This window comes from Phodopus roborovskii, unplaced genomic scaffold, assembly GCF_943737965.1.
Source record: "Phodopus roborovskii unplaced genomic scaffold, PHOROB, whole genome shotgun sequence".
Taxonomy (NCBI): Eukaryota; Metazoa; Chordata; class Mammalia; order Rodentia; family Cricetidae; genus Phodopus; species Phodopus roborovskii.
In genome coordinates, this window is record NW_026126418.1 from 75430534 (window position 1) to 75452432 (window position 21899).

The 21899-nt window shown below is 43.2% G+C and overlaps 1 protein-coding gene and 1 pseudogene across 6 annotated transcripts in view; one reads left to right on the forward strand and one right to left on the reverse strand.

The window, feature by feature from the left end:
• The window catches only part of Mapkap1 (MAPK associated protein 1), a 226092-nt gene that overhangs the window by 161599 nt on the left and 42594 nt on the right, over positions 1-21899 (forward strand). For 5 of the 6 annotated variants that reach the window (XM_051185260.1, XM_051185258.1, XM_051185259.1 and 2 more), the window contains 2 exons: positions 1380-1487; positions 21673-21813. In XM_051185260.1, coding sequence (XP_051041217.1) covers positions 1380-1487; positions 21673-21813 — 249 coding nt within the window. The remainder of the gene's footprint in view (positions 1-1379; positions 1488-21672; positions 21814-21899) is intronic. The other variant, XM_051185257.1, reaches the window with a different exon arrangement.
• On the reverse strand, positions 7455-8655 carry LOC127222804 (cyclin-dependent kinase 2-like; annotated as a pseudogene).

The following is a 21899-nucleotide window of genomic DNA, read 5'->3' on the forward strand; positions in this document are numbered from 1 at the left end:
CTATACCATAAATGGTATAGTGTTTGCATAGCACACTCTCCCAAAGACTGATCTCTGGAGTACATGTGCACAGACTCTGGCACAGTGCACAGACTCTGGGTGGGTGGTTGCTGCATGGATGATGAGGAATGATGAGAAATGATGAGAAATAATCAGTATACTGTAGGCACAATTTCCCCCAAGTGTTTTCAGTCTGCTGTGGTTGAATACACACAACATAGATACAGGGGGCTGGTGGTTATTATTAAACTTCGTACCTAGATCCCACTGTAAATTTCTAGAAGTAGGTGCGTGGCTCTGACACATTGCTTCTGGGTGTTGGAGATGTAGGCCTAGATTCTTCCTGTAGCTCTGCATTGCCTCTGCTGCCACCCTCATCTCTCTCTCACCTCCTTCTGTCTGGCCAAACATACCTTTTATTGTCAGAGCAATGAAGAGTTTCCTATGCTTCTCACCTTTTCAATAACCATGAGCAAATTACAGACACAGTTTTGAATCTGACTTTTCAACCCATTATCTGAGAACATCATTGCTATTTAGATTGACAAAAATAATGAATAAATGTATAAAATGTTCTGCTGTCTTCTTATATCCGCTATAACCCTTAGGTGCAATGGGATGGGTAAGATTCTTGGTTACCAGAATACTGAACCCATGTCTCTAGATGTCTCAGTAAAAGCATGAACAGCTGATAGCTGCTACCTTTTCATTACCAAATCCAGACCCTGAGATTCACTCTGTAACTTACATGTTTTTTATTTCTTTGACATTTTTGAGCTATCCGAGTTTTACACATACTTTATTTCTGATTGTAATTGATAAATGTGCAGTGATGATTATTAATAAGTACCTTGGAGGCAGTGCCTTGTGTGGAGTCAGTGATTCCTAAGCCAGTAGGGGTTTTGTTTGTTTATTTGAGACAGGGTCTCCTTACACAGCCCTAGGTGTCTGTGTAGCTTGCTCTGTAGACCAGGCTAGCCTCAGACTCCCAGAGATCCAGCTGCCTCTACCTTGTGAGTACTGGGATTAAAGGTGTGTGCCACCATGCCAGCTCTAAATCAGCTTTTTATCCATGTCATCTTGGTCTTCATTGTACGTGTTGAGGTTTGAGGTCCAGAAACAGGTACAACAAAGATGAGAATATGTTCCGTAAAAGAGAAAGGGGCAATTGTATGTACCTCTACTTCATTCTGACTCAAACCTTACCTGGTATGGGAAGAGCTAAAGAAGAGGTCAAGAAAAGCCAGTTTCTGTCATCTTGGGTAGTTACATGCTTGAAACAGACATTGTCATTTTCCCTTCACTTTCCCTGATGTGTGGTCATTTCTCAGTGTTACATTCACCATTTCAGACTCCCCCCCCCCCCTTTGATCTTCCAGGCCCTCAGTACCGCCTGGAGAAGCAGAGTGAGCCTAACATCGCAGTGGACCTGGAGAGCACGCTGGAGAGCCAGAACGCCTGGGAGTTCTGCCTGGTCCGAGAGAACAGTACGTTGGCTGCCTTAATCTGTGCTGCTTTGTCTGTTGCAAACATGCTTAGGAGTGACATGGTTGAGAGTACTTGCTGGCCTGGCTTCCCTAAGCAGATGAAAAGTGACTGTTTTCCAAGACAGACCACAGCTCTGGCTAGAAGTGTGTCCCAAAGCAGAATGATAGATTCTGTGCTGTTTCGTAGTCTGCATCCTGTTTGGTACTTTGTGATTAATACTTTGCTCTTGAACTATATCTTCCTAATTTTGGAACAACCCTGGAAACATCTTAGAAACAAGAGGTACTTTCTCAGCCAAAGGCTCTTCTGTGTATACATCAACTGGCCTTGTCAGTGTCAACTGCTTGATAGCATGTTTTAGAAAAATTTTAACCACTTAAATATTCTCAGCAGAAGGCGCCACAATGACTCCAGGTGCCACAATGAGGTCTGAATTTCTTTTCTTTCTGGCTCCAGAGTTTCTGAGTTGTGAGGTTTGACAAAACCCTCTGCTAGATGCTCCCCGAACAGGAAGAGATAACCTGCCCACAGCTGTTTGTTCTGCCTGAGGTGTTCTTTTCTTCTTTCTTACTAGTTCATTCTCATCCTTGTGTCAGTTTAAATGTCACATCTGCAGATATAGTCCTGTCACTCAAACCTGGGTCATTTCTCATCTGGGCCCCCAGGATGCTGTCCCAGAGTATTCTGTTCTTTTCTTCATGGCATGTATTTCTGTTATTCATTTTGCTTAATAACTGGCTACTGTCTACCTTCCCCCACTGGATTATAGATCTGCAAGGGCATTCCTGACCCATATTAGTTGCTCCACAATAACTCAGCAGCCTGCCAAAGACTACATACTATAGGAGCTCAGGGAAAATAAACTGGATAAGTGAGTAAATAAAAGATCTTTAGTCCTGCCTGGCGGTAGTGATGCATGCCTTTAATCCCAGCACTTGGAAGGCAGAGGCAGGTGGATCTCTGTGAGTTTGAGGCCAGCCTGGTGTACAGACCGAATTCCAGGACAATCTCCAAAGCTATACAGAGAAACCCTGTCTTGAAAAAAGAAAGAAAGGAAGGAAGGAAGGAAGGAAGGAAGGAAGGAAGGAAGGAAGGAAGGAAGGAAGGAAGGAAGGAAGGAAGGAAGAAAAAGAAAGACAGACAAGAGGTCTGTAGTCCTGCCACTGACTCTTAACAAATACCAGACTACTAGACTGCTACTCCTTGACCAGAGACCTTGGCTGCCTCTTCTGGAACAGTGTGCACACATTTAGCAAGAAGGGGAAATGTACTTTTGGCATTCAGAGAAAATTCTCAGATAAAGGTTGATGGCCTCACTGTGTGTGGGTGGTTATAAGAATCCTATATAAGAACATACAAATTTAAAAATCAGTGATACCTAAATGGTCTAAAGATACTTTAGATAAGTAGTAAATATTCATAAATATGTGTTCTCTCAAGAATCTAATACACAAGTATTTTTTATGCAAAATCTGATTCCCCTTACCAAATAAAGCAGATTATTTCAGAAGCATTCCTCCTGAGCTGAACATGGTGGTGTGCAGCTGTTATCAGCACATGGGAGGCTGAGGTAGGAGAGTCAGGAGTTCAAAGTCACGCAAAACAAGAGGCCAAGGGGAAAAAACATGCCATATGTCAACTAAAAAACTAATCCCCCGGGGGGGGAAAGGGGGGGGGGGGGGGGGTAACGGCAACGGGGGGGGGGGGGGGGGGGGGGGCAGGAGTTCAAGGCTAACTACATGAGTCTAAGGCTAAGATACATAAGACCATATCTCAACTAAATAAACAAATTAATGAATCCTCATGGGTGGAGAGAATCTGTGATGATGATGTCATCCTTAGGTTGCTGGTGGCAACAATAGAATCTAATATATATGATAATAGATGGATGTATAAGAGGCCTAAGAATGTTTTACACAAGATTTCTACTTTGGGGAATCTACCTTGAGAAAAGACCTAAAATGCAACAAAGATTTGTATGCATTATGGTTTTCACAATGTTGTTTCTGAATTGGGGATTTGTGCCGCTTCTTAATATACTGGCTGGTGACAATAAAACTAGTCTGGAAACCAGGAAAAGGGAGAGAAAATCTGCATGCACTTGGAAGTTGAGAAGTGAGCTTCTGAGCCTGTGAGTGAAAAAAGAAATAGTAATAGAAATTAGAAAATTTTGTTGGGGGCTGAGGTGGCATAGCTTAGTGGTAGAGTGCTTGACTGGCATGTGTTGGAACTTGGGTTCATCCTAGTTGTACAAAACAACAAGAAAATATTTTGATGAAATAATGAAAATCCTATGTGTTAAAAGCTGGAGAAATGGCACAGTAGTTAAGAACACTGCCAGAGGACCTGGACTCAATTCCCAGCAACCACATGGTGGCTCACAACCATCTGTAATGTGATCCAGTGCCCTCTTCTGACCTGCAGGCAGAACACTGTATGCATGATAAATTATGGATATGGCTACAGCAGCATGTAAGGAAGTGTTGCAGCCTTCCAATTTATATATTATAAAAGAACAGTAATGAACTGAGTATTCTGTTAAAAAAGAAAAATAGAAAAGCAAGAAAGAACGCCTAAGAGACCAAAAGAAAGGAGGCAACAAAGATCAGAAATTACTGAGCTAAAAAACTCAAAACACCAAAAGGACTGATAAAATCAGTGAGCCTCTTTTGAGTGGATTGATGTAAAGGAAGAAAAATACCAGAGAAACAGAGGTAGGCGTGAAAAGGAGACATGGCAGAGCCCGCATTGCTAAACATCTAGTACCAGGGGTGTATGTGTGTGCATGTGTGTATAAATGTGTGAGTTCCCTTGCCCATACAGATTCATGGGAAGCCTTCATCTGCAGTTACTCTCCTTTATCTTTTATAGCAGGGTCTCACTGAACCTGGAGCTCACTGCTTTGACTGCTTGGCCATCAAGGCCCAGGGATTCTTCTGTCTCTGGTCCTCATGCTTGCACAGCTGGCACTTTACCCTCTAAGCCATCTCCACAGCCCATACAAGATGATTTTGAAAAACTTCACTTTAAAAGCTTTAAAAATGTAGATGAAAAAAAAAATGAATTCCTGGAAAAGTCAACATCAAAATTGCCACAAAAAGAAATGGAAATGTTCTGGCCAATTTTGAAAAGTTGAATTAGTGATTGAAAACCTTCCACAGAGAATTCCCAAGCAAACTGTGGTAGGACATTTGAGAATAAAGAAGCCCACTCCCACCTGCTGTCCCAGAGAGATCACCCTGGAGCTTATGGAAGACATGAGGCGAGGGTAACCTTGGTGCAACCCTAGGAATGGCCACACAAGACAGAAAGAGTCTTAGAAAGAGCCAAAAATCCCAAGAAATCACTAACAAACCAAATCCAACATTTGACTAGAAGAATCACATTCCATTGCCAAGTGGGTTTACTCTAGAATGTGGGAATTGGTGATTTGCAGCAGTAATAGTAAAAGAAAAAAATGTGGGTACAGAATTTTATTTGTCTGTTTATTATTTCTGTCATTAAAACTTGTATTTCCAGGCTGGAGAGATGGCTCAGCAGGTAAGAGTACTTACTGCTCACACAGAGCATCTAGATTTTGTTCCTGACGTTTACATCTGGCATCTCACAACACCCTGTAACTCCAGCTTCTAGCCTCTTAGAGCAGCTGCACACACACAAATAAAATACTAACCCTGAATTGTGTTTAGCAAGTTTGGTGATGAAAGCAGTCATGTTGATGACATCAAAGGGACGAAATGGCAGGGACGCACTGTGACTCCTACATATACATCCCATTGCATGAAAAACAAAGCTAGCATTGCAACAGTGGAGGCGTGAGCTCAAAATGGCTGTTTCTGCTAAATGAGATTCCAGGCCATTCAATTTCCTTTCTCTTGCTTCATACTTACACATTCTAGAATTTCAAAAAGACATAAAGGCGAATTCTCATGGTAAACATGTCTTAGTGTAACACTTCCTGTGGCACTCCTGAAACTCTGTGTGCCAAAGGAAGAGCAAACAGCAGTCCCTTGCTACCCCTTCTACCTGGTAATTGCTTTGTTTCTCCTGTCATTCTTTAAAGATTCTCTTGAACATGATTGCCCAGTAGGAACCTCATAGAAGACTCTGTTTTGTAGTGTTGACTTCCCAGTAAGTCATGAATAAGAGAGTGTGCTTACTTAGTATCTTGGTGACTTTTTGGGATATGTTTACACTTTTACTTGTAAAAAGTACTTTCTTCTTCCTCTTCCTCCTCCTTCCTTCTTTCTCCTCTTCCTCCTTCTTCATCATCGTCATCAAACCAAAGTGTAGGAATTAAGCTTTGCTTCTTCCATTCTATTTCATCTCCTAGAAATAATAGGTATCTCTCCAGGACAGGTCTGTGCACATTCACATGTAAGTGAATAGTTATGTGCACATCCATGTATACATGCCCACATCCATGTTTGTATTCCCTCCTTCAAAAAACACAAATGATGACTTTGATGCATAGTTATTTTATTATCTCAGTGATGCACTGTAGGTGTTTCTGCACTGATTCACATACTCTGCATGTAAATTTTGTGTTCCTAAACTGCTGTTACTCCTTGGCTTATATGATTCAGATTGCTTTTGTTTTTAAGGTGAGGCCCAGGTTTCTTGATTTTGAGCAGAGAAAACAAAAGGTGTGAGGATTCATTAGCAAAGCTTTGTCACCTAGGCCCTAGCTCGTACTCCACAGCTAAGCAGGAACACAGTCTCTTCTTCAACTGTGCCACCTTCTTGAGCCCCAGAAGAGCTTTCTCCAAGGCTTTGCCATTTGTTCCAGCTCTGGAACTGTGAGCCAAAACTTCTAGGAATGAAAGAAACCCCCACCGAGTGTTTACAAATAATAAAGGTGGGAAGTAGTCAGAATGCGATGGACTGTTGTATAAAATAGATACAGATTATGAAAAGCAATTATTATTTTCACAAAAATTGTTTAAAAGATTATAGAGATCCCAACTAAACCATATATTATTGTCTACTAAGAAGTTCGGTCAACACAATATTTTTTTTTCACTATACAACTGAGAATATTTTTTAATGAATTTTTTAATGAATAAGTTTTTAATGAATTACAAACTAAATTACAAATAATATTAACAGAACACTGGAAGACAAGGGGTAGAGGGAGAAGATCATAAAAGAAATATTTTCTTTCAACAGTTGCATTACAAAATTCCAAAGTGCACATGGTAACAAATCCATCCACACTGCCTTGCCCCCCCTCAAAAAAAGAAAAATCAAAACACTAAAATATCCAAACTACTATAACTTGAAATATAAATATAATTGTTAACTCTTTTATAGAAAATATCCCCTGATGACCTGACTAGGTCCAAGTCTTTCTAAGTGACATCTGAAGCCTCACTTCCACTATGGAATAAGGGGTAACTAACTCTCAGAAGAATATGGCAACAGGGACCTCTGACAAACTGAAGAGCTGAAACTCCAAAAGAAGGCTAGAAAATCTGGCTCGAGGGTGGTGCATTTGCTTAGTGAGGGTAAGGTCCTGGGTTTAGTCTCTAGCACCAGAAAACAATAAAATTTCTAAAAGAAAGATTCTGGTGTCTTTCACCTTGCCTTGTGAACCATGGTGAACAGACCAATTCCCACCCCCTCCTGATTCTTCTGGGCTTCCTTGATTGTCAGGTGAGGCCACACACTACAACTAAGGTTTAAACTGTTTGGATCTATTTTTTAATCTAATTCATTAAAGCAGACCTCTCTTGCTTGGTTCCGAAATGTCCCAGTTTATCAGTTAGCCTTTACAAAACAGTGGCACCAGGAGGTCTGGGGTGTGTCTTCCTAAACATGGGACATAATAATTATGAGACAGTCTAAGACTGGGAAAGCAAAACTTGGCATGGGAGTGGATGGGGAATGGTCACTTTTGTCTTGTTTTGTTTTGAATACCAATCCTCAGTAACAACTAAGAGGAGAGAAGGTAGTGGGCACTGGGTTAAGTGCATCTGATACCAAAACTTTTTCCTGTTGCCTCATCTTTCCCTGCACCTCTGAATCCCCGGAACCGGCTGGCCAAGAGAAAAAGTGAGTGCTAAGACAGCCAGAAAAGAGCAGGAGGCTGACCTGTGTCCAAAAGGCCTAGAGTCAAGTCAGACCAAGGGTGAAGAGGGCTTTGGGAAGGGTATCACAACCGCAGGTGGGGTACTGGCTTAGTCACATCCTGGAAGAAAGGGTGGGCCAGGGCTGCTTTGGCTGAAATCCACTTGTTGGGGTCATAGTGCATGTAGCATTTGGGATAACAGGCTCTGTCCGTCTTCATCCAACGGAGGCACAACTTTGCTAAAGTCTTGCCTAGCCCACTTGGGGAAATTCAGCTTATAATTAGGCTTAGAGGTAACTCCTGGCCAAACCACCTCATCTGGAGTCCCCAGAGTCCGAAAGATACGGAAGAGTTGATCAATTTCAGAATCTCCAGGAAACAGGGCACGCAGGGTCACGAGGTATGGGGTAAACACTGCGGTCATCCCCCCTCCTTGTGACGCAGCCACTGTGTCTTCCATTTCTTCTGTGTCCCTCACAGCACTTAGCATAGTGCTGGGTACACACTAGGTGCATTTCAGCAAAGATGCAGCCCAGGCTCCAGATATCCACAGCTGTAGAGTAGTACTTGCAGCTTAGAAGGATTTCAGGTGCTCAGTACCACAGGGTCACTACCTCGTGAGTGTAAGTACGAACAGGGACTCCAAAGGCTCTTGCTAGTCCAAAGTCTGCCAACTCGATGGACCCCTCTGCATTGATAAGGAGATTCTGTGGCTTAAGGTCTCGGTGCAGGACCCGGTGAGAATGGCAGAATGCTAGGCCCTGGAGCAGCTGGAACAGATAGCTGTTGATGAGGGGAAGAGGAATACCAGTAACAGCAGAGGCATCCATAAATTTCTTGAGGTTCTGGTGCAGAAATTCAAAAACCAGGTAAAGCTTATTTTCCGTGTGGATGACATCCAACAGCTTGACAATATTAGGGTGATTAAGTTCCTTAAGTAGAGAGATCTCTCGGATGGCAGTACTGGGCACACCTTCAGTCTCAGTGTTGAGCTAGATTTTCTTAAGCGCCACTTCTCTCGTCATCTTGTTTTTGGCTTCGTACACTACTCCGTACGTGCCCTCTCCGATCTTCTCCACCTTTTGGAAGTTCCCCATAGAGCTCTAGTGCAGCGTCTCAGGCCCCCCGGGAATGGGGCCCAGGAACCCTGAAGAAAATGGACCTGTCACTCGGGGGCTCAGGACCTAGGGGCCAAGGTGAGCACGGCAGCCCCAGCTCGGGATGGAACGCAAGCAAAGCTCAGACCTTGACAATTTGTCCAACTTGAAACAATGTTGCCGCCTCCCGCACCACTCCAGCTGGCCAGCTGAGGCCCCGCCCCTCCTTCCCGCGTTTCCCTGGCTCCACCTTCAACACAATATTTTTAAAATATTTTTTTTCTCGCTGTTTTTGTTATGCTTGGTCAGGCCAGCCTCACTACACTTTAAGAGCCATGTTCAAAGGGAGCCAAGTAGAGTCCATTGGAAAATGTGTGGTCCAGCCCATGGCTTCCTGTCCATAGTGCTTACTACTTCAAGAGCACCAGCATTTTACTGAAACTGTGGGCCATTCAGCTACCTCTGTAGTGCTCACAGCAGGAGTCAGTGTGTTCTCATCTAAGGTTCTTAGTTCAGGATAGTACCTGGTGCATAGTTATCCATCAGAGTGTTGGCTTTAACTAAGAAATAATGGTAGTTCAGACTCTGTGGCTGGTAGAGGATTGGCGTACAGGTGTGGTAGTCTAGAACCATGGGGCTATAAGAGCCTTGACCAAGATAGAGAGAGAGAGAAGGGAGTGACCTGGGATTGAGGATCAAGAGAAATTAGAAGCAGGGTTCTTTCTGCTGTTCCAGAGTGAGGTTCAATTTATAAGTAACATCATTGGATTGAAACAACAGTAATGGAGATAGCAGCCTCTCAGTTTTTCTTCAGAGGGGTGGGGGCGTAACATTTTTTAAAGCAGCCACACCCAGCGGTGTTTTCAAGTCATTTATTGAGGCCTACTGTAGCAGGATCTTATAGTGGACGTTTTCTAAGTGCTTCCTCATGTTTTCTCCTGCAGACATTATTCTCATTGTGAGGAGACTTTCCCAAAGCTACCCAGATAGCATCAAAACCTGAAGTCAACCCTCTGATCCAAAGCCAACCTGAACTTCAGGTTGGAGAATGGTTGTGTTGATTGTCTTTGTACTCTGTGAGGAAAGCTTGCAAATGAACTGATGTGACAAGTTTCTGCCTAGGGACTGAGAGCTCACATTTGTGCTTGGATCTCAGCCTAAATGAGAAGGTGACGAGCCAGAGTCCTGAGCTTTCCAGTTTGGATCCTTGTCTCATAAGCTACTGTATCTTTCAGCCAACCGTCTGCTGAAGCTGGAAGCAGACCAGACTGAAGCAGCAAGTATGTTCTGAGAAGGAGGTAGCAGTTGACTCCTGTTCTGTTTCAAGCTTCCATCTAAATCCTGACACCACACTGAGCCTCAGTTTTCTCTTCTGCCAAATGCTCTGCATGACCTTTCATACAATCAAATGTGGGTCACCCTTCCAGGGCTTTAAAAGAAAGAAGCAGCTTCTTTTATAGCTTTGAGATAGGAACTCTGGAATTCCTCATCATTGGGGCCAAAATGTGCCCAAGAGTAACCTGGCTTTACGGACTGCCTAGAAACTGCCAGGCACTGTCTGTCTTTACCACTCACTAGACTGTATCATAATAGTTCAGCATAGTGCTTAAAGGATCGTCACTAGGACCAGGTAGACCTTAGGTGACATACTTGCAGCCTCTGCTCTTGAACACATCATGGGTAGCACCTCTCCAAGATCCAGTTTCCTATGGAGGTGGGATCTGCTTAGGGCATGTTGTGAAGATGGAGTGAGATAAGATCACTGGGTAACAACCTGTTAGGAAAGTGTGGTCATGTCTCTGTTATAGAGGAGGAAACTGAGGCTCTGGAGGGGAAGTGATTTGTTAATGTTTTATGAATACTAACAAAGAGCCAGGAAAATAAAACTGTCTTCTTCCATCAAGTGTACAGCAAAACTGAACCCAGTTCCTTTGCTTTGTTAATAAAGGTGCTATGGAAAGGTGTCAGTGCTGCAGCTCAGCAACTTTCAGAGGAGATGCACAGAATGCTCACAACCTTCCATCATTTCAGTGCCTTCCTGAACTTAAAACTCCCTTTATCTAAGGTCACACAACAGATGATCTGCAGGGCCAGAGAGCCCTCATTTAGTTGCCCCTTAAAGACCCAGTAAAGCACTGAGCTAATCACAACACTCAGAGGCATGTGAATCTCTGTGAGTTCAAGGCCAGTCTGGTCTACAAAGAGAGTTCCAGGACAGTCGGGGCTACACAAAGAAACCCTGTCTCAAAACAGATGCACACAAAAGGGGGGGTGGGGGGGTGGGAGACAACTCTTCAAAGCCTGCTGGCATCCCTGGCTGCCACATCCAGGGTTTAAATAGTCCATCTCCTTCCTCCTCTTGAACCAAAATTGGTGGATTTGTCTGCTACAAGCTAGAGTGCATCCCCTGTGACCCTGCACAGTGACCAGATCTTAATGCACCTCCTCTCATTGTCTGGCTAGACCCCACTCCTTCCCTGTGATGGCTTGTGCCTCCTGCACCCAGCCCTGACGTCCTCACTCTGCCCCCAAGCTGTGTCTTGTCTCCATAGCTAGACTAAAGAAAATGGAAGGGAAGAGAGTGATGCAGGCTTGGATGTGTTTCCAGAACCCTCTGTGAAGCTTCTTCACAGCAGGCCAGTTCCTCCTCCTGTTTGTTCTCAGCCAGGCCTGGAGACTCCCTGGTGGTTTCTCTCTGTTCATGGAAGCTTTGCTTTCTTCTGTTACAAATTACTAATTCCACCAGGCTCTATCGTGTTCACTGAATGAAGGGCTTTAAAGCTCTGTTATTAGACCACAGCAGTATTCCTCAAGTACAAAGGAAAATGTGATCATGGAAATAAACTCTGTTTACAAGGAGCAGTGACTTGTGACGCTTATGGTCCATATTTCAGGTTGAGTTATTGCTGAACGGCAGTTGCTTGTCTAGCTTGGAGGTAGGTGTTCTCTGTAAGGAATTTTCTACTTGATGTTGCATAACAGACCCCTTGCATACTAGCAGAATTTAAATGGAACGGAAGTGTTCCTGCAGAGTTCCTGTGTCCACCTCTTGCTGTTGTTAACAGGGGCAGATTGGCCATATGTGTAGGAGGAAAGGTGAGGTATTTGTCACTTGGGCAAGTCCTTCTCTGTGAGCCTCACTTCTCCATGTGATGAATATGATGGTGATCCTGCCCTGTGGGGCTGTTGTGAAATGTTACTATGGAAGCAAGTAAATGACGCTATATGTTAAAATCTAATGATGAACCACAGTGCACCATATAAGGGTTGGCCATTAACAAAATGCCTGTGCCTCAGTATCCTCCCAGTCACAATCTGCTCTGAACTTGTGTGGCCTTGTCCTTTGTACTCCTCCTAGTAACCTCTTACACTTCCCACAATCCATTTGGGCAAAGGAGGAGTGGACCTCTGGGACTAAAAGCTGTGCTGACCCGGATAGGAAGCTAACCTGTCCACGGGGACTTTTTAAGTAATGCAAGTGCCCATTGTCCACATGAATTGAGTTTTTCTCACTTCTCCTTTCTGAAAAGTTCCCCCCCCCTTTCATTTTATCATTAGGTAGTAATTAGTATTCAAGGGAAATTGGTCTTAATATATTAAAATTGGTTAAGTGCATTTAGACCTGTACAACAGCCAATGTCTTATTGGAAAATGTAATTGGGGACTCTGTGTATGTAATTAATTGAATTACAATTAAGAACTTTCATTAAGCGATACACTGGTACATTAGAGCAGTAAAGAAACACGTTTGACAAGCTGCAAACCCTGTCTGGGCTCTAAGTGAGGGCACAGAGCTTCACTGCTCAGCTCCTGGCCCCAGAATGTGCCCTGCTGTCCCCAGTAATGGTTTTGGTAATGCATCAGGTGACATTCCTGTAGTGATTAGACGGGAGTTGGGTTTCTTCCAGCATTGTGCTCTGTCTCTTGATTCTGGACCTCAGTGTTGATCAGATTTTCCAGTCCTTAGGTATTCTGCCATGTAAACTGTCTAATTTTAGGATCCCTAGGGGTTTGGGAGGGAACATTACTTCCCCTGAGCACTGAGCAAAAACAAAGACACATTGGAGGAAGGAGTGATGGCAATTTTGCCAGCCTAACTTATAAGCAAACCCATCATAAGCCCTGTGTCCCACCCCACAAATGGTCATACTCCACCTCTCAAGGATAGTTGTGTTCACTTTGATTGTGTATTTGTCTACTTGTCCTTTATATGTTGACATTGGATCTCAGTTGTGGTCAGTGACAACTACATGGTTGAAGAGTAACCAGCAAAAGACTAGTCCAGTATAACTGGAGAGGCAAGGGATGGTGAAAAACAGAGAAAGAGTTTGACCCAGTATGCCCACAACAGGATGGGGAACAAATAAAGGGGCTCAGCAGCCCCCAAGTCTGCCTTTTAGAACTGAGAGAAGGCTTAGATTTAAGTAGAGGGCAAGAGGAATCTGGACTTGGTCAAGATGTGTCCCCTCCCATCCCTGGCCCATCATGGCTCAGCTCTGGCCCCTCCAGTGAGGTATTCTGATAAAATTGTTAAATTGTTCATCAGTTATTCCCTTAGATTGAAGCCTTACTCTCATGGGAATGGGAAGGGGTATCTGTCTTCCGTGGTTTGCTCTTCTTGTAACTCAAGGTGATTAAAGTAATTCACTTCTGTTCCTTCCATCAAAAGTCTGTACAAAATAAAGGCAAAGAGATGCCAGGCTGGCATGTGCTTTTGCTACCTGGTGGGCCCAGGGAAAGAGACGGTACTTTTATTTAGCAAAAGGTGGCTTTCAAGTAACCATTTTGAGGGGAACAGCTTCTTTGAAGAAAGGGGAAGATGAGTTAAAGCAGTAGGTAAGAGGGTGTTCTAAGCTAGACGCTGCCCATCTGAAGCCCCAAGTCAGAGACACTTGGCATTGAGAAGGCCACCCTGAACTGGGCATGGGTACAGGTTAAGCTAAGGGCTAAGCAAGGCCCTACTGTGATCTGTTCTTTCAGAAATTCTGCAGACCTGAAGCTGTTTCTTTCTGATCACCTCATAAAGCAAGGTTACCTTTATTTATTGAAGGAGAGCTGACATCTCTACATGGGAAGTCCTCCAGCAGACTGACTCTGGCTCCAAGAGTTTAATCAATTAAGCACTGTGACAGCAAGGATCCCTACTCAGTTTGTAGCATAGCCAATATCCTACTGTGCGATTCTGGTGGCTTTAAAGAGAATACTGCAGAGGGGCCTGTGTGTGCTATAGTATATCACATATTGATCGTTTTTAGAGACCAGCAAAAATGACTAGCAGCTGAAGGGAAGTGTTTAATAGAGGGGAAGCTTTGGGCTTATGGGACTTTGGGGACTTAAACTGCTTCTGGAAAAAAAAAAAAAAAAATGATGGATGCAGAGCTCTGAGGCAGAGATTTTCTCCATGACTTGCTCAGGCATCCAGCATTGAGTCTGACTGGGAAGAGAGACATTTCAGTCTTGACCCCGATTCCTTTGTTCCAGAGGGCAGGCATGTTTGTGATCTGTTTACTCTGCATTTATGGCCTGTGGCATTATATAGCTCCAGCCCATTGAAGGAATGCCTTTACCCAAAACAGGTTATGCAGTGGTTACATGACTCTAGCAACAAGATGACACATTGAGCCTCACCTTCTCTCTCTCTCTCTCTCTCTCCCCCTCACATTTGGGGGTATCACCTGACCTAAAAAGACATTGGGAAATAAAAGACCACATGTCCATAATCCTGAACATACAGCATCTAGTATAGAACATACAGTACACACTCAATAAATGCCAGTCTGAATCCTTGTCCTTAGTGTTCACCCTCTTTCGAAAGGTCTGGATGGCGTAGTGAGTTCTGTAGGCCCAGGTGAACTCAGGTTCTGCTGACCACAAAACTTCTTGGATCAAAGCCTATGGTTGTACTATTCTGCTGGCAGCTTTTGTTGACCATTTACTGAGTGACAAACTGTGAAATTTCCCTGCCTGTGGGGAGTGCCTCTCCACAAGGAGACCACAGATACATGAAAGTCACAGTGAGAGCCTTCCCCAGAGATGTGCAGGTTTCAAGAGAGAAACCAAGGAAGGTTCTATTGAACTAGACTTTGAAGCATAGACATTTGGAAGAAGAAAGTATGCCCTGGCCAGATGGTACAGCCTGAGCAGAAACCAATTTGGCTAAAGCAGCAGTGGTTGGGGAGTGAACAGGGTTGCAAGACTTTGAGATAGAATGGTGGGGACCATTGTTTGTTTTCCCTTTCCCAGTCAGCTGTTTGTATAGCTCTAGTGGCATCTCACCTTGTCAGTGAATTTGTATTAGTGAATACACCCTTTTCAGTGTGGTTTCAGGTGCAAATCTGACTCTTTTAAGGTAGAGGAGCAGTGAGCTCTCACTCTCTTGAGTTATGGAGAGCATCAGAAGGGCAGAGACTGAATCTTCTGCAATAGGAAAGCCAAAGTGGTTATTTACCCTTATCTGTGTGAGTTGTTCCCCAATCGAACACCTATTTACCTTTTATCTTGGGTCTGGTGAACTCATTTAAACCCTACCTATCTTCCTGACTCTACTGGCCAATCAGTGTTTTATTCATCAACCAATAAGAGAAACAAATAGAAGGACACCCCCCCCCATCATCTCCTCTTTTCTGTCTAAATAAAAAGAAAAGTTTTAACTTTAACGTAATAAAATTATATATGACAGCAGTTATCAAATGAGAACTATAATTAACAATATTTAGTCCATTAACATATGACAAAATTTAAAGAAAATATTCTGTCATCTATCCTATCTTTATGAGTCTAAAGTTTTATATGTAACTTATCTTTTATCATAACTAAGGAAAACAATAACCATAACTATCTGTCTTCAACTCCATCAAAGACCTCAGAAGGATAGTATATAAACTCTAGAATTGACAGAGACATCTCGCTGACTGGACAGTCACCCAAAGTTCTTCTGTAATGTTGGAGCATCCATCTCCAGCCCAAAGGCCACAGTGTGTCTGCGTAGACTTCTCAGTGAAGCAGGAAATTTTAAACTGTCCCCCTGTATTGGCAGTTTGTCAAGTCATTTTTCTCTGTGTCCTGCAGAATGTCTGGCAGACTCGTCCTGCAGCAGGAACCATGTATCAATGTCCATCTTGTTTTGGCAGATTCACCAGTCACCTTCCTGTGGGTCCTGCGTGTCCAGTTTGGGCAGCATACTGTCAAACAGTCCGGGCAAGAACAGGGTGAACTTGAAAGTCCTGTGTAGCTTGCTCTGTGGATATAGGAAAAATGCCAATAGCATACAGTGAGTTCATCTGACTTAATGACTAGTGCCTACTCGTTTGAAAGAAAGCCATGTGTCTCTAAATGTTTCAGTTGGTGCCTATAGAATCACATGTATGAGCTACTGTTTGAAGTGGGGGTTGTAGTTAGCCTTGGTTCTCAGCACTGAGAGCAAACTGTTACTTGGAATGTGTGTGGACACTTCTAGCAGGTTTGCTGTCAGGGTGTAGCACATTCACACAGGCCTGATGTCACTTCTGTGATTCATCATGGTGTCCATGGCACCAAGTTAGCAGTTCTCATGGTTCTTGCGTTGGAACCCCTTTACACTTAAAAGTTACTAAAGTGGGACTGGGGGTGAAGCTGGGAATTAGATGTTGAACTTGAGGTCATTCAGGACCTCAAGTTCAATCCCCAGCACCAAATGTGTGTTATTTTGATTTGGCAATGTTTGTTTCCTGTTTTGTTTGTGTGGGGGCAGTGACAAGGTGTGTCTATGTGACTTAGGCTGACCTGGAACTCTCAATCCTCCTGCTTCAAGCTCCTAAATACTGGCATTACAAGTATGTGCACCATCTGACTAATAACAATGTATTGAAAACTACAAAAAAAATTATTTATTGCCTATGTCTACAAATATAAACATAATCAGAAATTTGTGTTTATTAAGTCTCATTAAAAAGAATAGATCTGTTAGCATAAACATTTTGTGAAAAAAATAACTAGATTTTCTTTGAAATTTTAATGAGAATTTACTTCCTTTCCTCCCCACCCCACTCCTATACCACCCCCAGCCCCCAGTCCGAAGGCAGGATGTCTTGTAACCAGGCTGACCTTGAACTCTTTATACTGAGTGTGACTTCAGAGTACTAGGATTATAGGTGTGTACTTCCATGCCTGGTGTGTGCAGTGCTGGGGTGTCCTGGTTTCTATGTGCCCAGGGTCTTGAACACGCTGGGTAAATACTCTGCCATCTGAGCTGCAGCCCAGCCCTGTTTTATTTTTTTTGCACTTTTCTGTCTAATAGAATATCCTAGGTCTCCATATCTGCTTCTGTACTCAGTTTGTTACAATACACTGTTTGGGTTGTAATATAGTAAGAAAATTTGTCCTAACACAGATACATTACTGAAACAGGGGAGAGAACTTCCATACCCTTTTCAGATAATTGTTGGTATTAATTTTCATTTATATCAAAATTCAAGTGATCGTTTCCTAAAGGTTAATTGCATTGTGGAATCAGAACTCTTTATTGCAATGTGCATTTGTAAGGGAATGAACGTAAAAGGCAAAAGATGTTTTACTGTCGCTATGAAAACAGTATAAGACCATGGGGCCCTGAAGGGACCTTGGAGGTAGATGTGCCCACCATTAGCCCAGACCTGCACTTTGAAGATCTCTGATTTTGAATTCACTGTTCCAGCCATATTCTCTTGTCCTAGGGCCAAAAGGGTGTACACAGGGTGTAGAAACAGCGCTTAGCAGAGCCCAAGAGAAGGAAAAGGGTGAAAACAGCAAAGAAGCACACAGATTCCAGAGCCTGGTGATCCTGCCCCACTTGTTCTGAACCCATAGTGAGTGGGCCAGAAGTTAGGGTGTTAAGGTACATGTAACTTTACACCTGTGGTCTGTCCCACATACCCACTCTTTCTTCCTCACTGCAGAAGCTAGTATTGCCTTGGACTTGGTTCCTTTATTGCCTCTCTTCTTCCCTTTGTGTTGCTCATCCCAGCCTGTTTGACCTTTCTTCCCCTGAGACAAGGATCAGACTCCATTCCACAGTCCTCCTGATTTTATTCCAGGGAATTAGACTGCTTCCTCTAAGATTCTCTGTTGTCCCCAGACCTTTGCAAGTTATACTCTGCCAGAGCCTTCTCATCAGTTCATTTGTGCTCTGTGCTCAAGTCACTACTAAGCCCCACCCCAAAATGTGATCTATCACATTCAGCCTTGAGTTACTGCAATGTGAGCGTTTTGACACAATACATTATGGTAATGCACAGCACATAGAGACATTAACACTCCCGACTTTGACAGAGTACACTGTGAAGTCTTTGAAGGCACCATTACAATTCATCTTGTCACTCATGAGAAGATCCAGTTCAGCTTTAATGTAGATGAACACAGTGTGGCTTTTGTCTTATTTAATTGCTTGTGACCTTTTTAATTGCTAATTTAACAAAATACCAAAGGGTTATATTTCAATTAAATTAATGATTTGGGGAGGGTTTGTGTGTTTGTTTTTAAGACATTCTGGTTCTCTCTGCTTTTCACTTTGAGAAGATAAAATGTGAACTTGAGCAGAAGTAGGGTTATAATGCGAAGTTGATACTACGATAATGATTTCCATATGCAAAAGGCATAATAACAAGTGCTTGCATGTGTGGTTGGGTTCCACTTTCTCCAAGGTACAGACACGCAAGGTTTGCATACTAACCCATTGCATTTTTCTGGCCCCCAAACACTGCTAATTCAGTGCTTCACTTCAGATAGCTGCCTGGAGGTAAAGTGCTATTGCAGATGCCATTCACTGGGCTTGTCTGCTTGTCCTGTTCCTTTGTGTTCTGTAGCTGGGTCATAAGTTCCAGAGGATCAAGACCCTTTGCTACCGGTCCCTTCTCACAGTCTGCACTGCTGGATGGGTGAGACACATACACACACAGATGAGCCCTACACTCAGTGGCATTCCTGGGTCCACTTGAAGACTGGCAGTGGGGCTCGAAGCTACTGCCCTGCTTGGAGTGAGCAGCTGGAACTGGAGGGAATGCAGGACAGCACCTTCCCTGCTCCCTTGATGCTGTGCCTTCCTGATATTAAGAGCTGGCATAGCCCCGTCAGCAGGTCATGGCTCAGAACTCACTCAAGCATAAGGAAACCTAAATCCTCAATGGGATGTGAATTTCCCCTGGCAGAGAGGAGAAGGTCAGTGTGTGAAACATTAGTGTTGAACCAGCTCCAGCTATGAAAGTCTAAAATTAATAGAAGGAAATTGACAAGCCTTGCTTTTTATTCCATAGCTTAAGACCTTGACTAAAATCCTATCATCTCATCTGCCCGTTATTAACATTTCAGCAAAATATCAAGTTTTCATTAATCTCCCACAGTAAAGTTAGCCATGAAAACTGGCACTTGTTTGAGCTTTTAGGACACATTAGCTGGTGTATTAAACAGAATGTGTCATTCTTCAGCAGCTTCTGTAAGAAACTAAATCAATTTCCAGCTGTATTTATGCACCACTTTATCTAAAAGCATCTGAATTATCATTTACAACTAAGATGCTTTATTAGCAGCTGGCATTGAAATTGCTCAGAAAAAAAAAATATATGTCACGTGTAGTAATTTTTAAATTGGTTTTAATCCAGCATCATAAAATGTAAAAATCTTAAGTATGGGATTTTGCTGTTGTTTTATTTTAGTAATTGGAATTTTAGCATAATGAGCTATTACTCTTTCCAAATCAAATACCTGCAATGTTTAGTAAATACCAATTAGTTACAGTTCCAAAAGCTATGGAACTCAGGGCTAAGCTGTATCTAACTTGTTATTCTCAGCAAAGATGGCTGAGATGGACTTTAGTATTTAAGAATAAAGAAAGTTTTTATAAATTTCACATATAAAAATCCTAAGATAGAAATTAATGCTTTTTGGCAGTTATGTTTCTATTTAAATGTAGTTTGAATAAAATAAATGGCTATTGATCTTTCCTCCCAGCCTTTATTCTGATGTCACATTTCCCAGGAGATAGTGAGGACCACGATGTGTCCCAGATCACTGGGCATCAAAGAGTAAAGCCAGTCAGTAGGTAGCTCGTGCATAGGTGGCATGTCACTCAGTCTGTCCTGCAGTGGGATACTGGTTAAGTCACCATCTACCACTGCACTTGCACTAGGTTCCTGCCTTCTCTGAGCAGGAGCAAGAAGGACTGGCTACAGGGGTGAGCACAGCAATCATTGTGACTACCCTCCTGTGGCTTATTGTCTAGAAGCAAAGACAGTAATGACTTCCTAGTCACTGGCCTGTAGAAGATAGGGTACAGTGTCAGGAGCCATACTAGGTGGGGGGGGGCTTGAAGTCAAGAAGAATCTCCCTTCTTGGAGCCTCATTTGACTAGGCTTTTGAGAAGGGATAGGAGAAGAGTGAAAGGGACAAGAAGCAGGGTGTTCTAAGCAGGGAGGATGACATGTGCAGTATGCTCTAAGATGGGACTGTGTCCAAGTGTATCACATCCTTCCCAAGAGACAGGCTATCACAGATGCTGTGTTGTCCACATGAATGGCCATAGTGTTTGGAAACAGAACATACAGTGCCTAATAACTGATTTCAGTTTTAAAGGGAAAGGAACTGACTTACTTGAAAAGTCAGCCTGTAGGCAAAGAAAAACATGGATTTGTCAGGCTGCGGAGATACCCAAAGCTAGTGCTTTTGGGCCCACAGCCTTCATCTGAAGAAATTCTGGAAGTTTGCCTGTGGTTTGCCTTTATGTAGGGTGGCCTTGAGATATGACTTAGCTCCTCACTGGTTTAAGATAGTAAATTCCAGAACCCTCCATGTTGTCATGAGGCTTAACATGAATAAAGTACTTGACATCATGGCTGACACAGGTAGCAGACTGTCCATTATTTATTTAGAAATTTAGTGTGAGCACCCCAGTTGCCTGTGCTGTTCTCAGGAAGAAACATAAAGTTGAATAAGAAACTTCACTGACCTTTGTGAAACTTCCACATTAGAACAAAGCAACCACCAAGGAGTTCTAGAACAAGGCTGAGTACAAGCCCCTCTGGATACTGTTAGTTAGAATCATGTATTAGATTCTTTGCATGAATGTTGATGTTCTATGAATGTCAAAGACAAGTTCACAGAGGTAGTGACTCACCTAAGATCACACTGTAAATCAGAGGTAGAGGTGGGAATTGAACCAGGTCTGCCCAGCTCCAGATCCGTATACACCAGCTATTATAGATGTTTGTCAGAGCCACTAAAGTGGGTTTCAAGGAAGTGGTAAAGTCTGAGTTAGCATTGGGAAGGGGAAGATTTTGGTTGTTCTGGGGTAGCATTAAAAGATTAGTATAGGCCATGAACAAGACCCAACAACTGAACTTTAGAAGTGTACGTCCCAGACTCTGGATACTGATGATCGTTTGCTGTTGCCTGATATGACCTTGGACCTAGGAGCAGTATGTAGAGTTTGGGAGGATCTAAGAGAGGCATTATAAGGACTGATAAGAAATTGGAAAAATGTTCAACCAGTTAATAAGATGCCCTGCCTCCGCTGCTGGCTGTAGAAAGGGTTTCTTTCATTCAAGACGCCTGGGATTCAGAAAAAGTTGTAGAACTCCAGCTTCCTGTTCATCACCCATGTCATGTCTGGAGTGCAGGGCAGGGTCTGCTAAGCAGGTTGGGGATTTGGAAGGGGCAAGGTTCTTCAAGGAGCATGGGTAACATCCATAACCACCGCATTCCCAGATTTTGACCAGCTCTGTACAGACCAAGCTGCCTGAGAGCACAAGCAGGGTGTTTCCACTTTTTTCCCTCGCTGCCCAACCAAGGGCCTGTCTTGGAATAGGCAGTGTTTGTGGAATTAACTGTTGAATGATTAATACGTTAGCATCCTCTGTTTACTGGGATGGCATTATTAAGTCATTGCTCAGCCTTTTCTCCTCCAAATTAAATAGCCCGTATTATTTTAATTTATCCCAAAGCATTTTAAGCAGACACCATTTGCCAAGCCTCATGTATCTTTATGTGTTAAACTGTTCTTTTCCTCCCCAGGTTCAAGGGCAGACGGAGTTTTTGAGGAAGACTCACAAATTGACATCGCTACAGTACAGGATATGCTTAGCAGCCACCATTACAAGTCATTCAAAGTCAGCATGATCCACAGACTTCGGTTCACAACTGATGTGCAGTTAGGTGAGTGCATGAAGAGATGCAAGGGGGGGGGGGGGAGCAGCATGCAGCTTTTATGTGACCTGGGTGACAAAGAAGCTATGAACGTG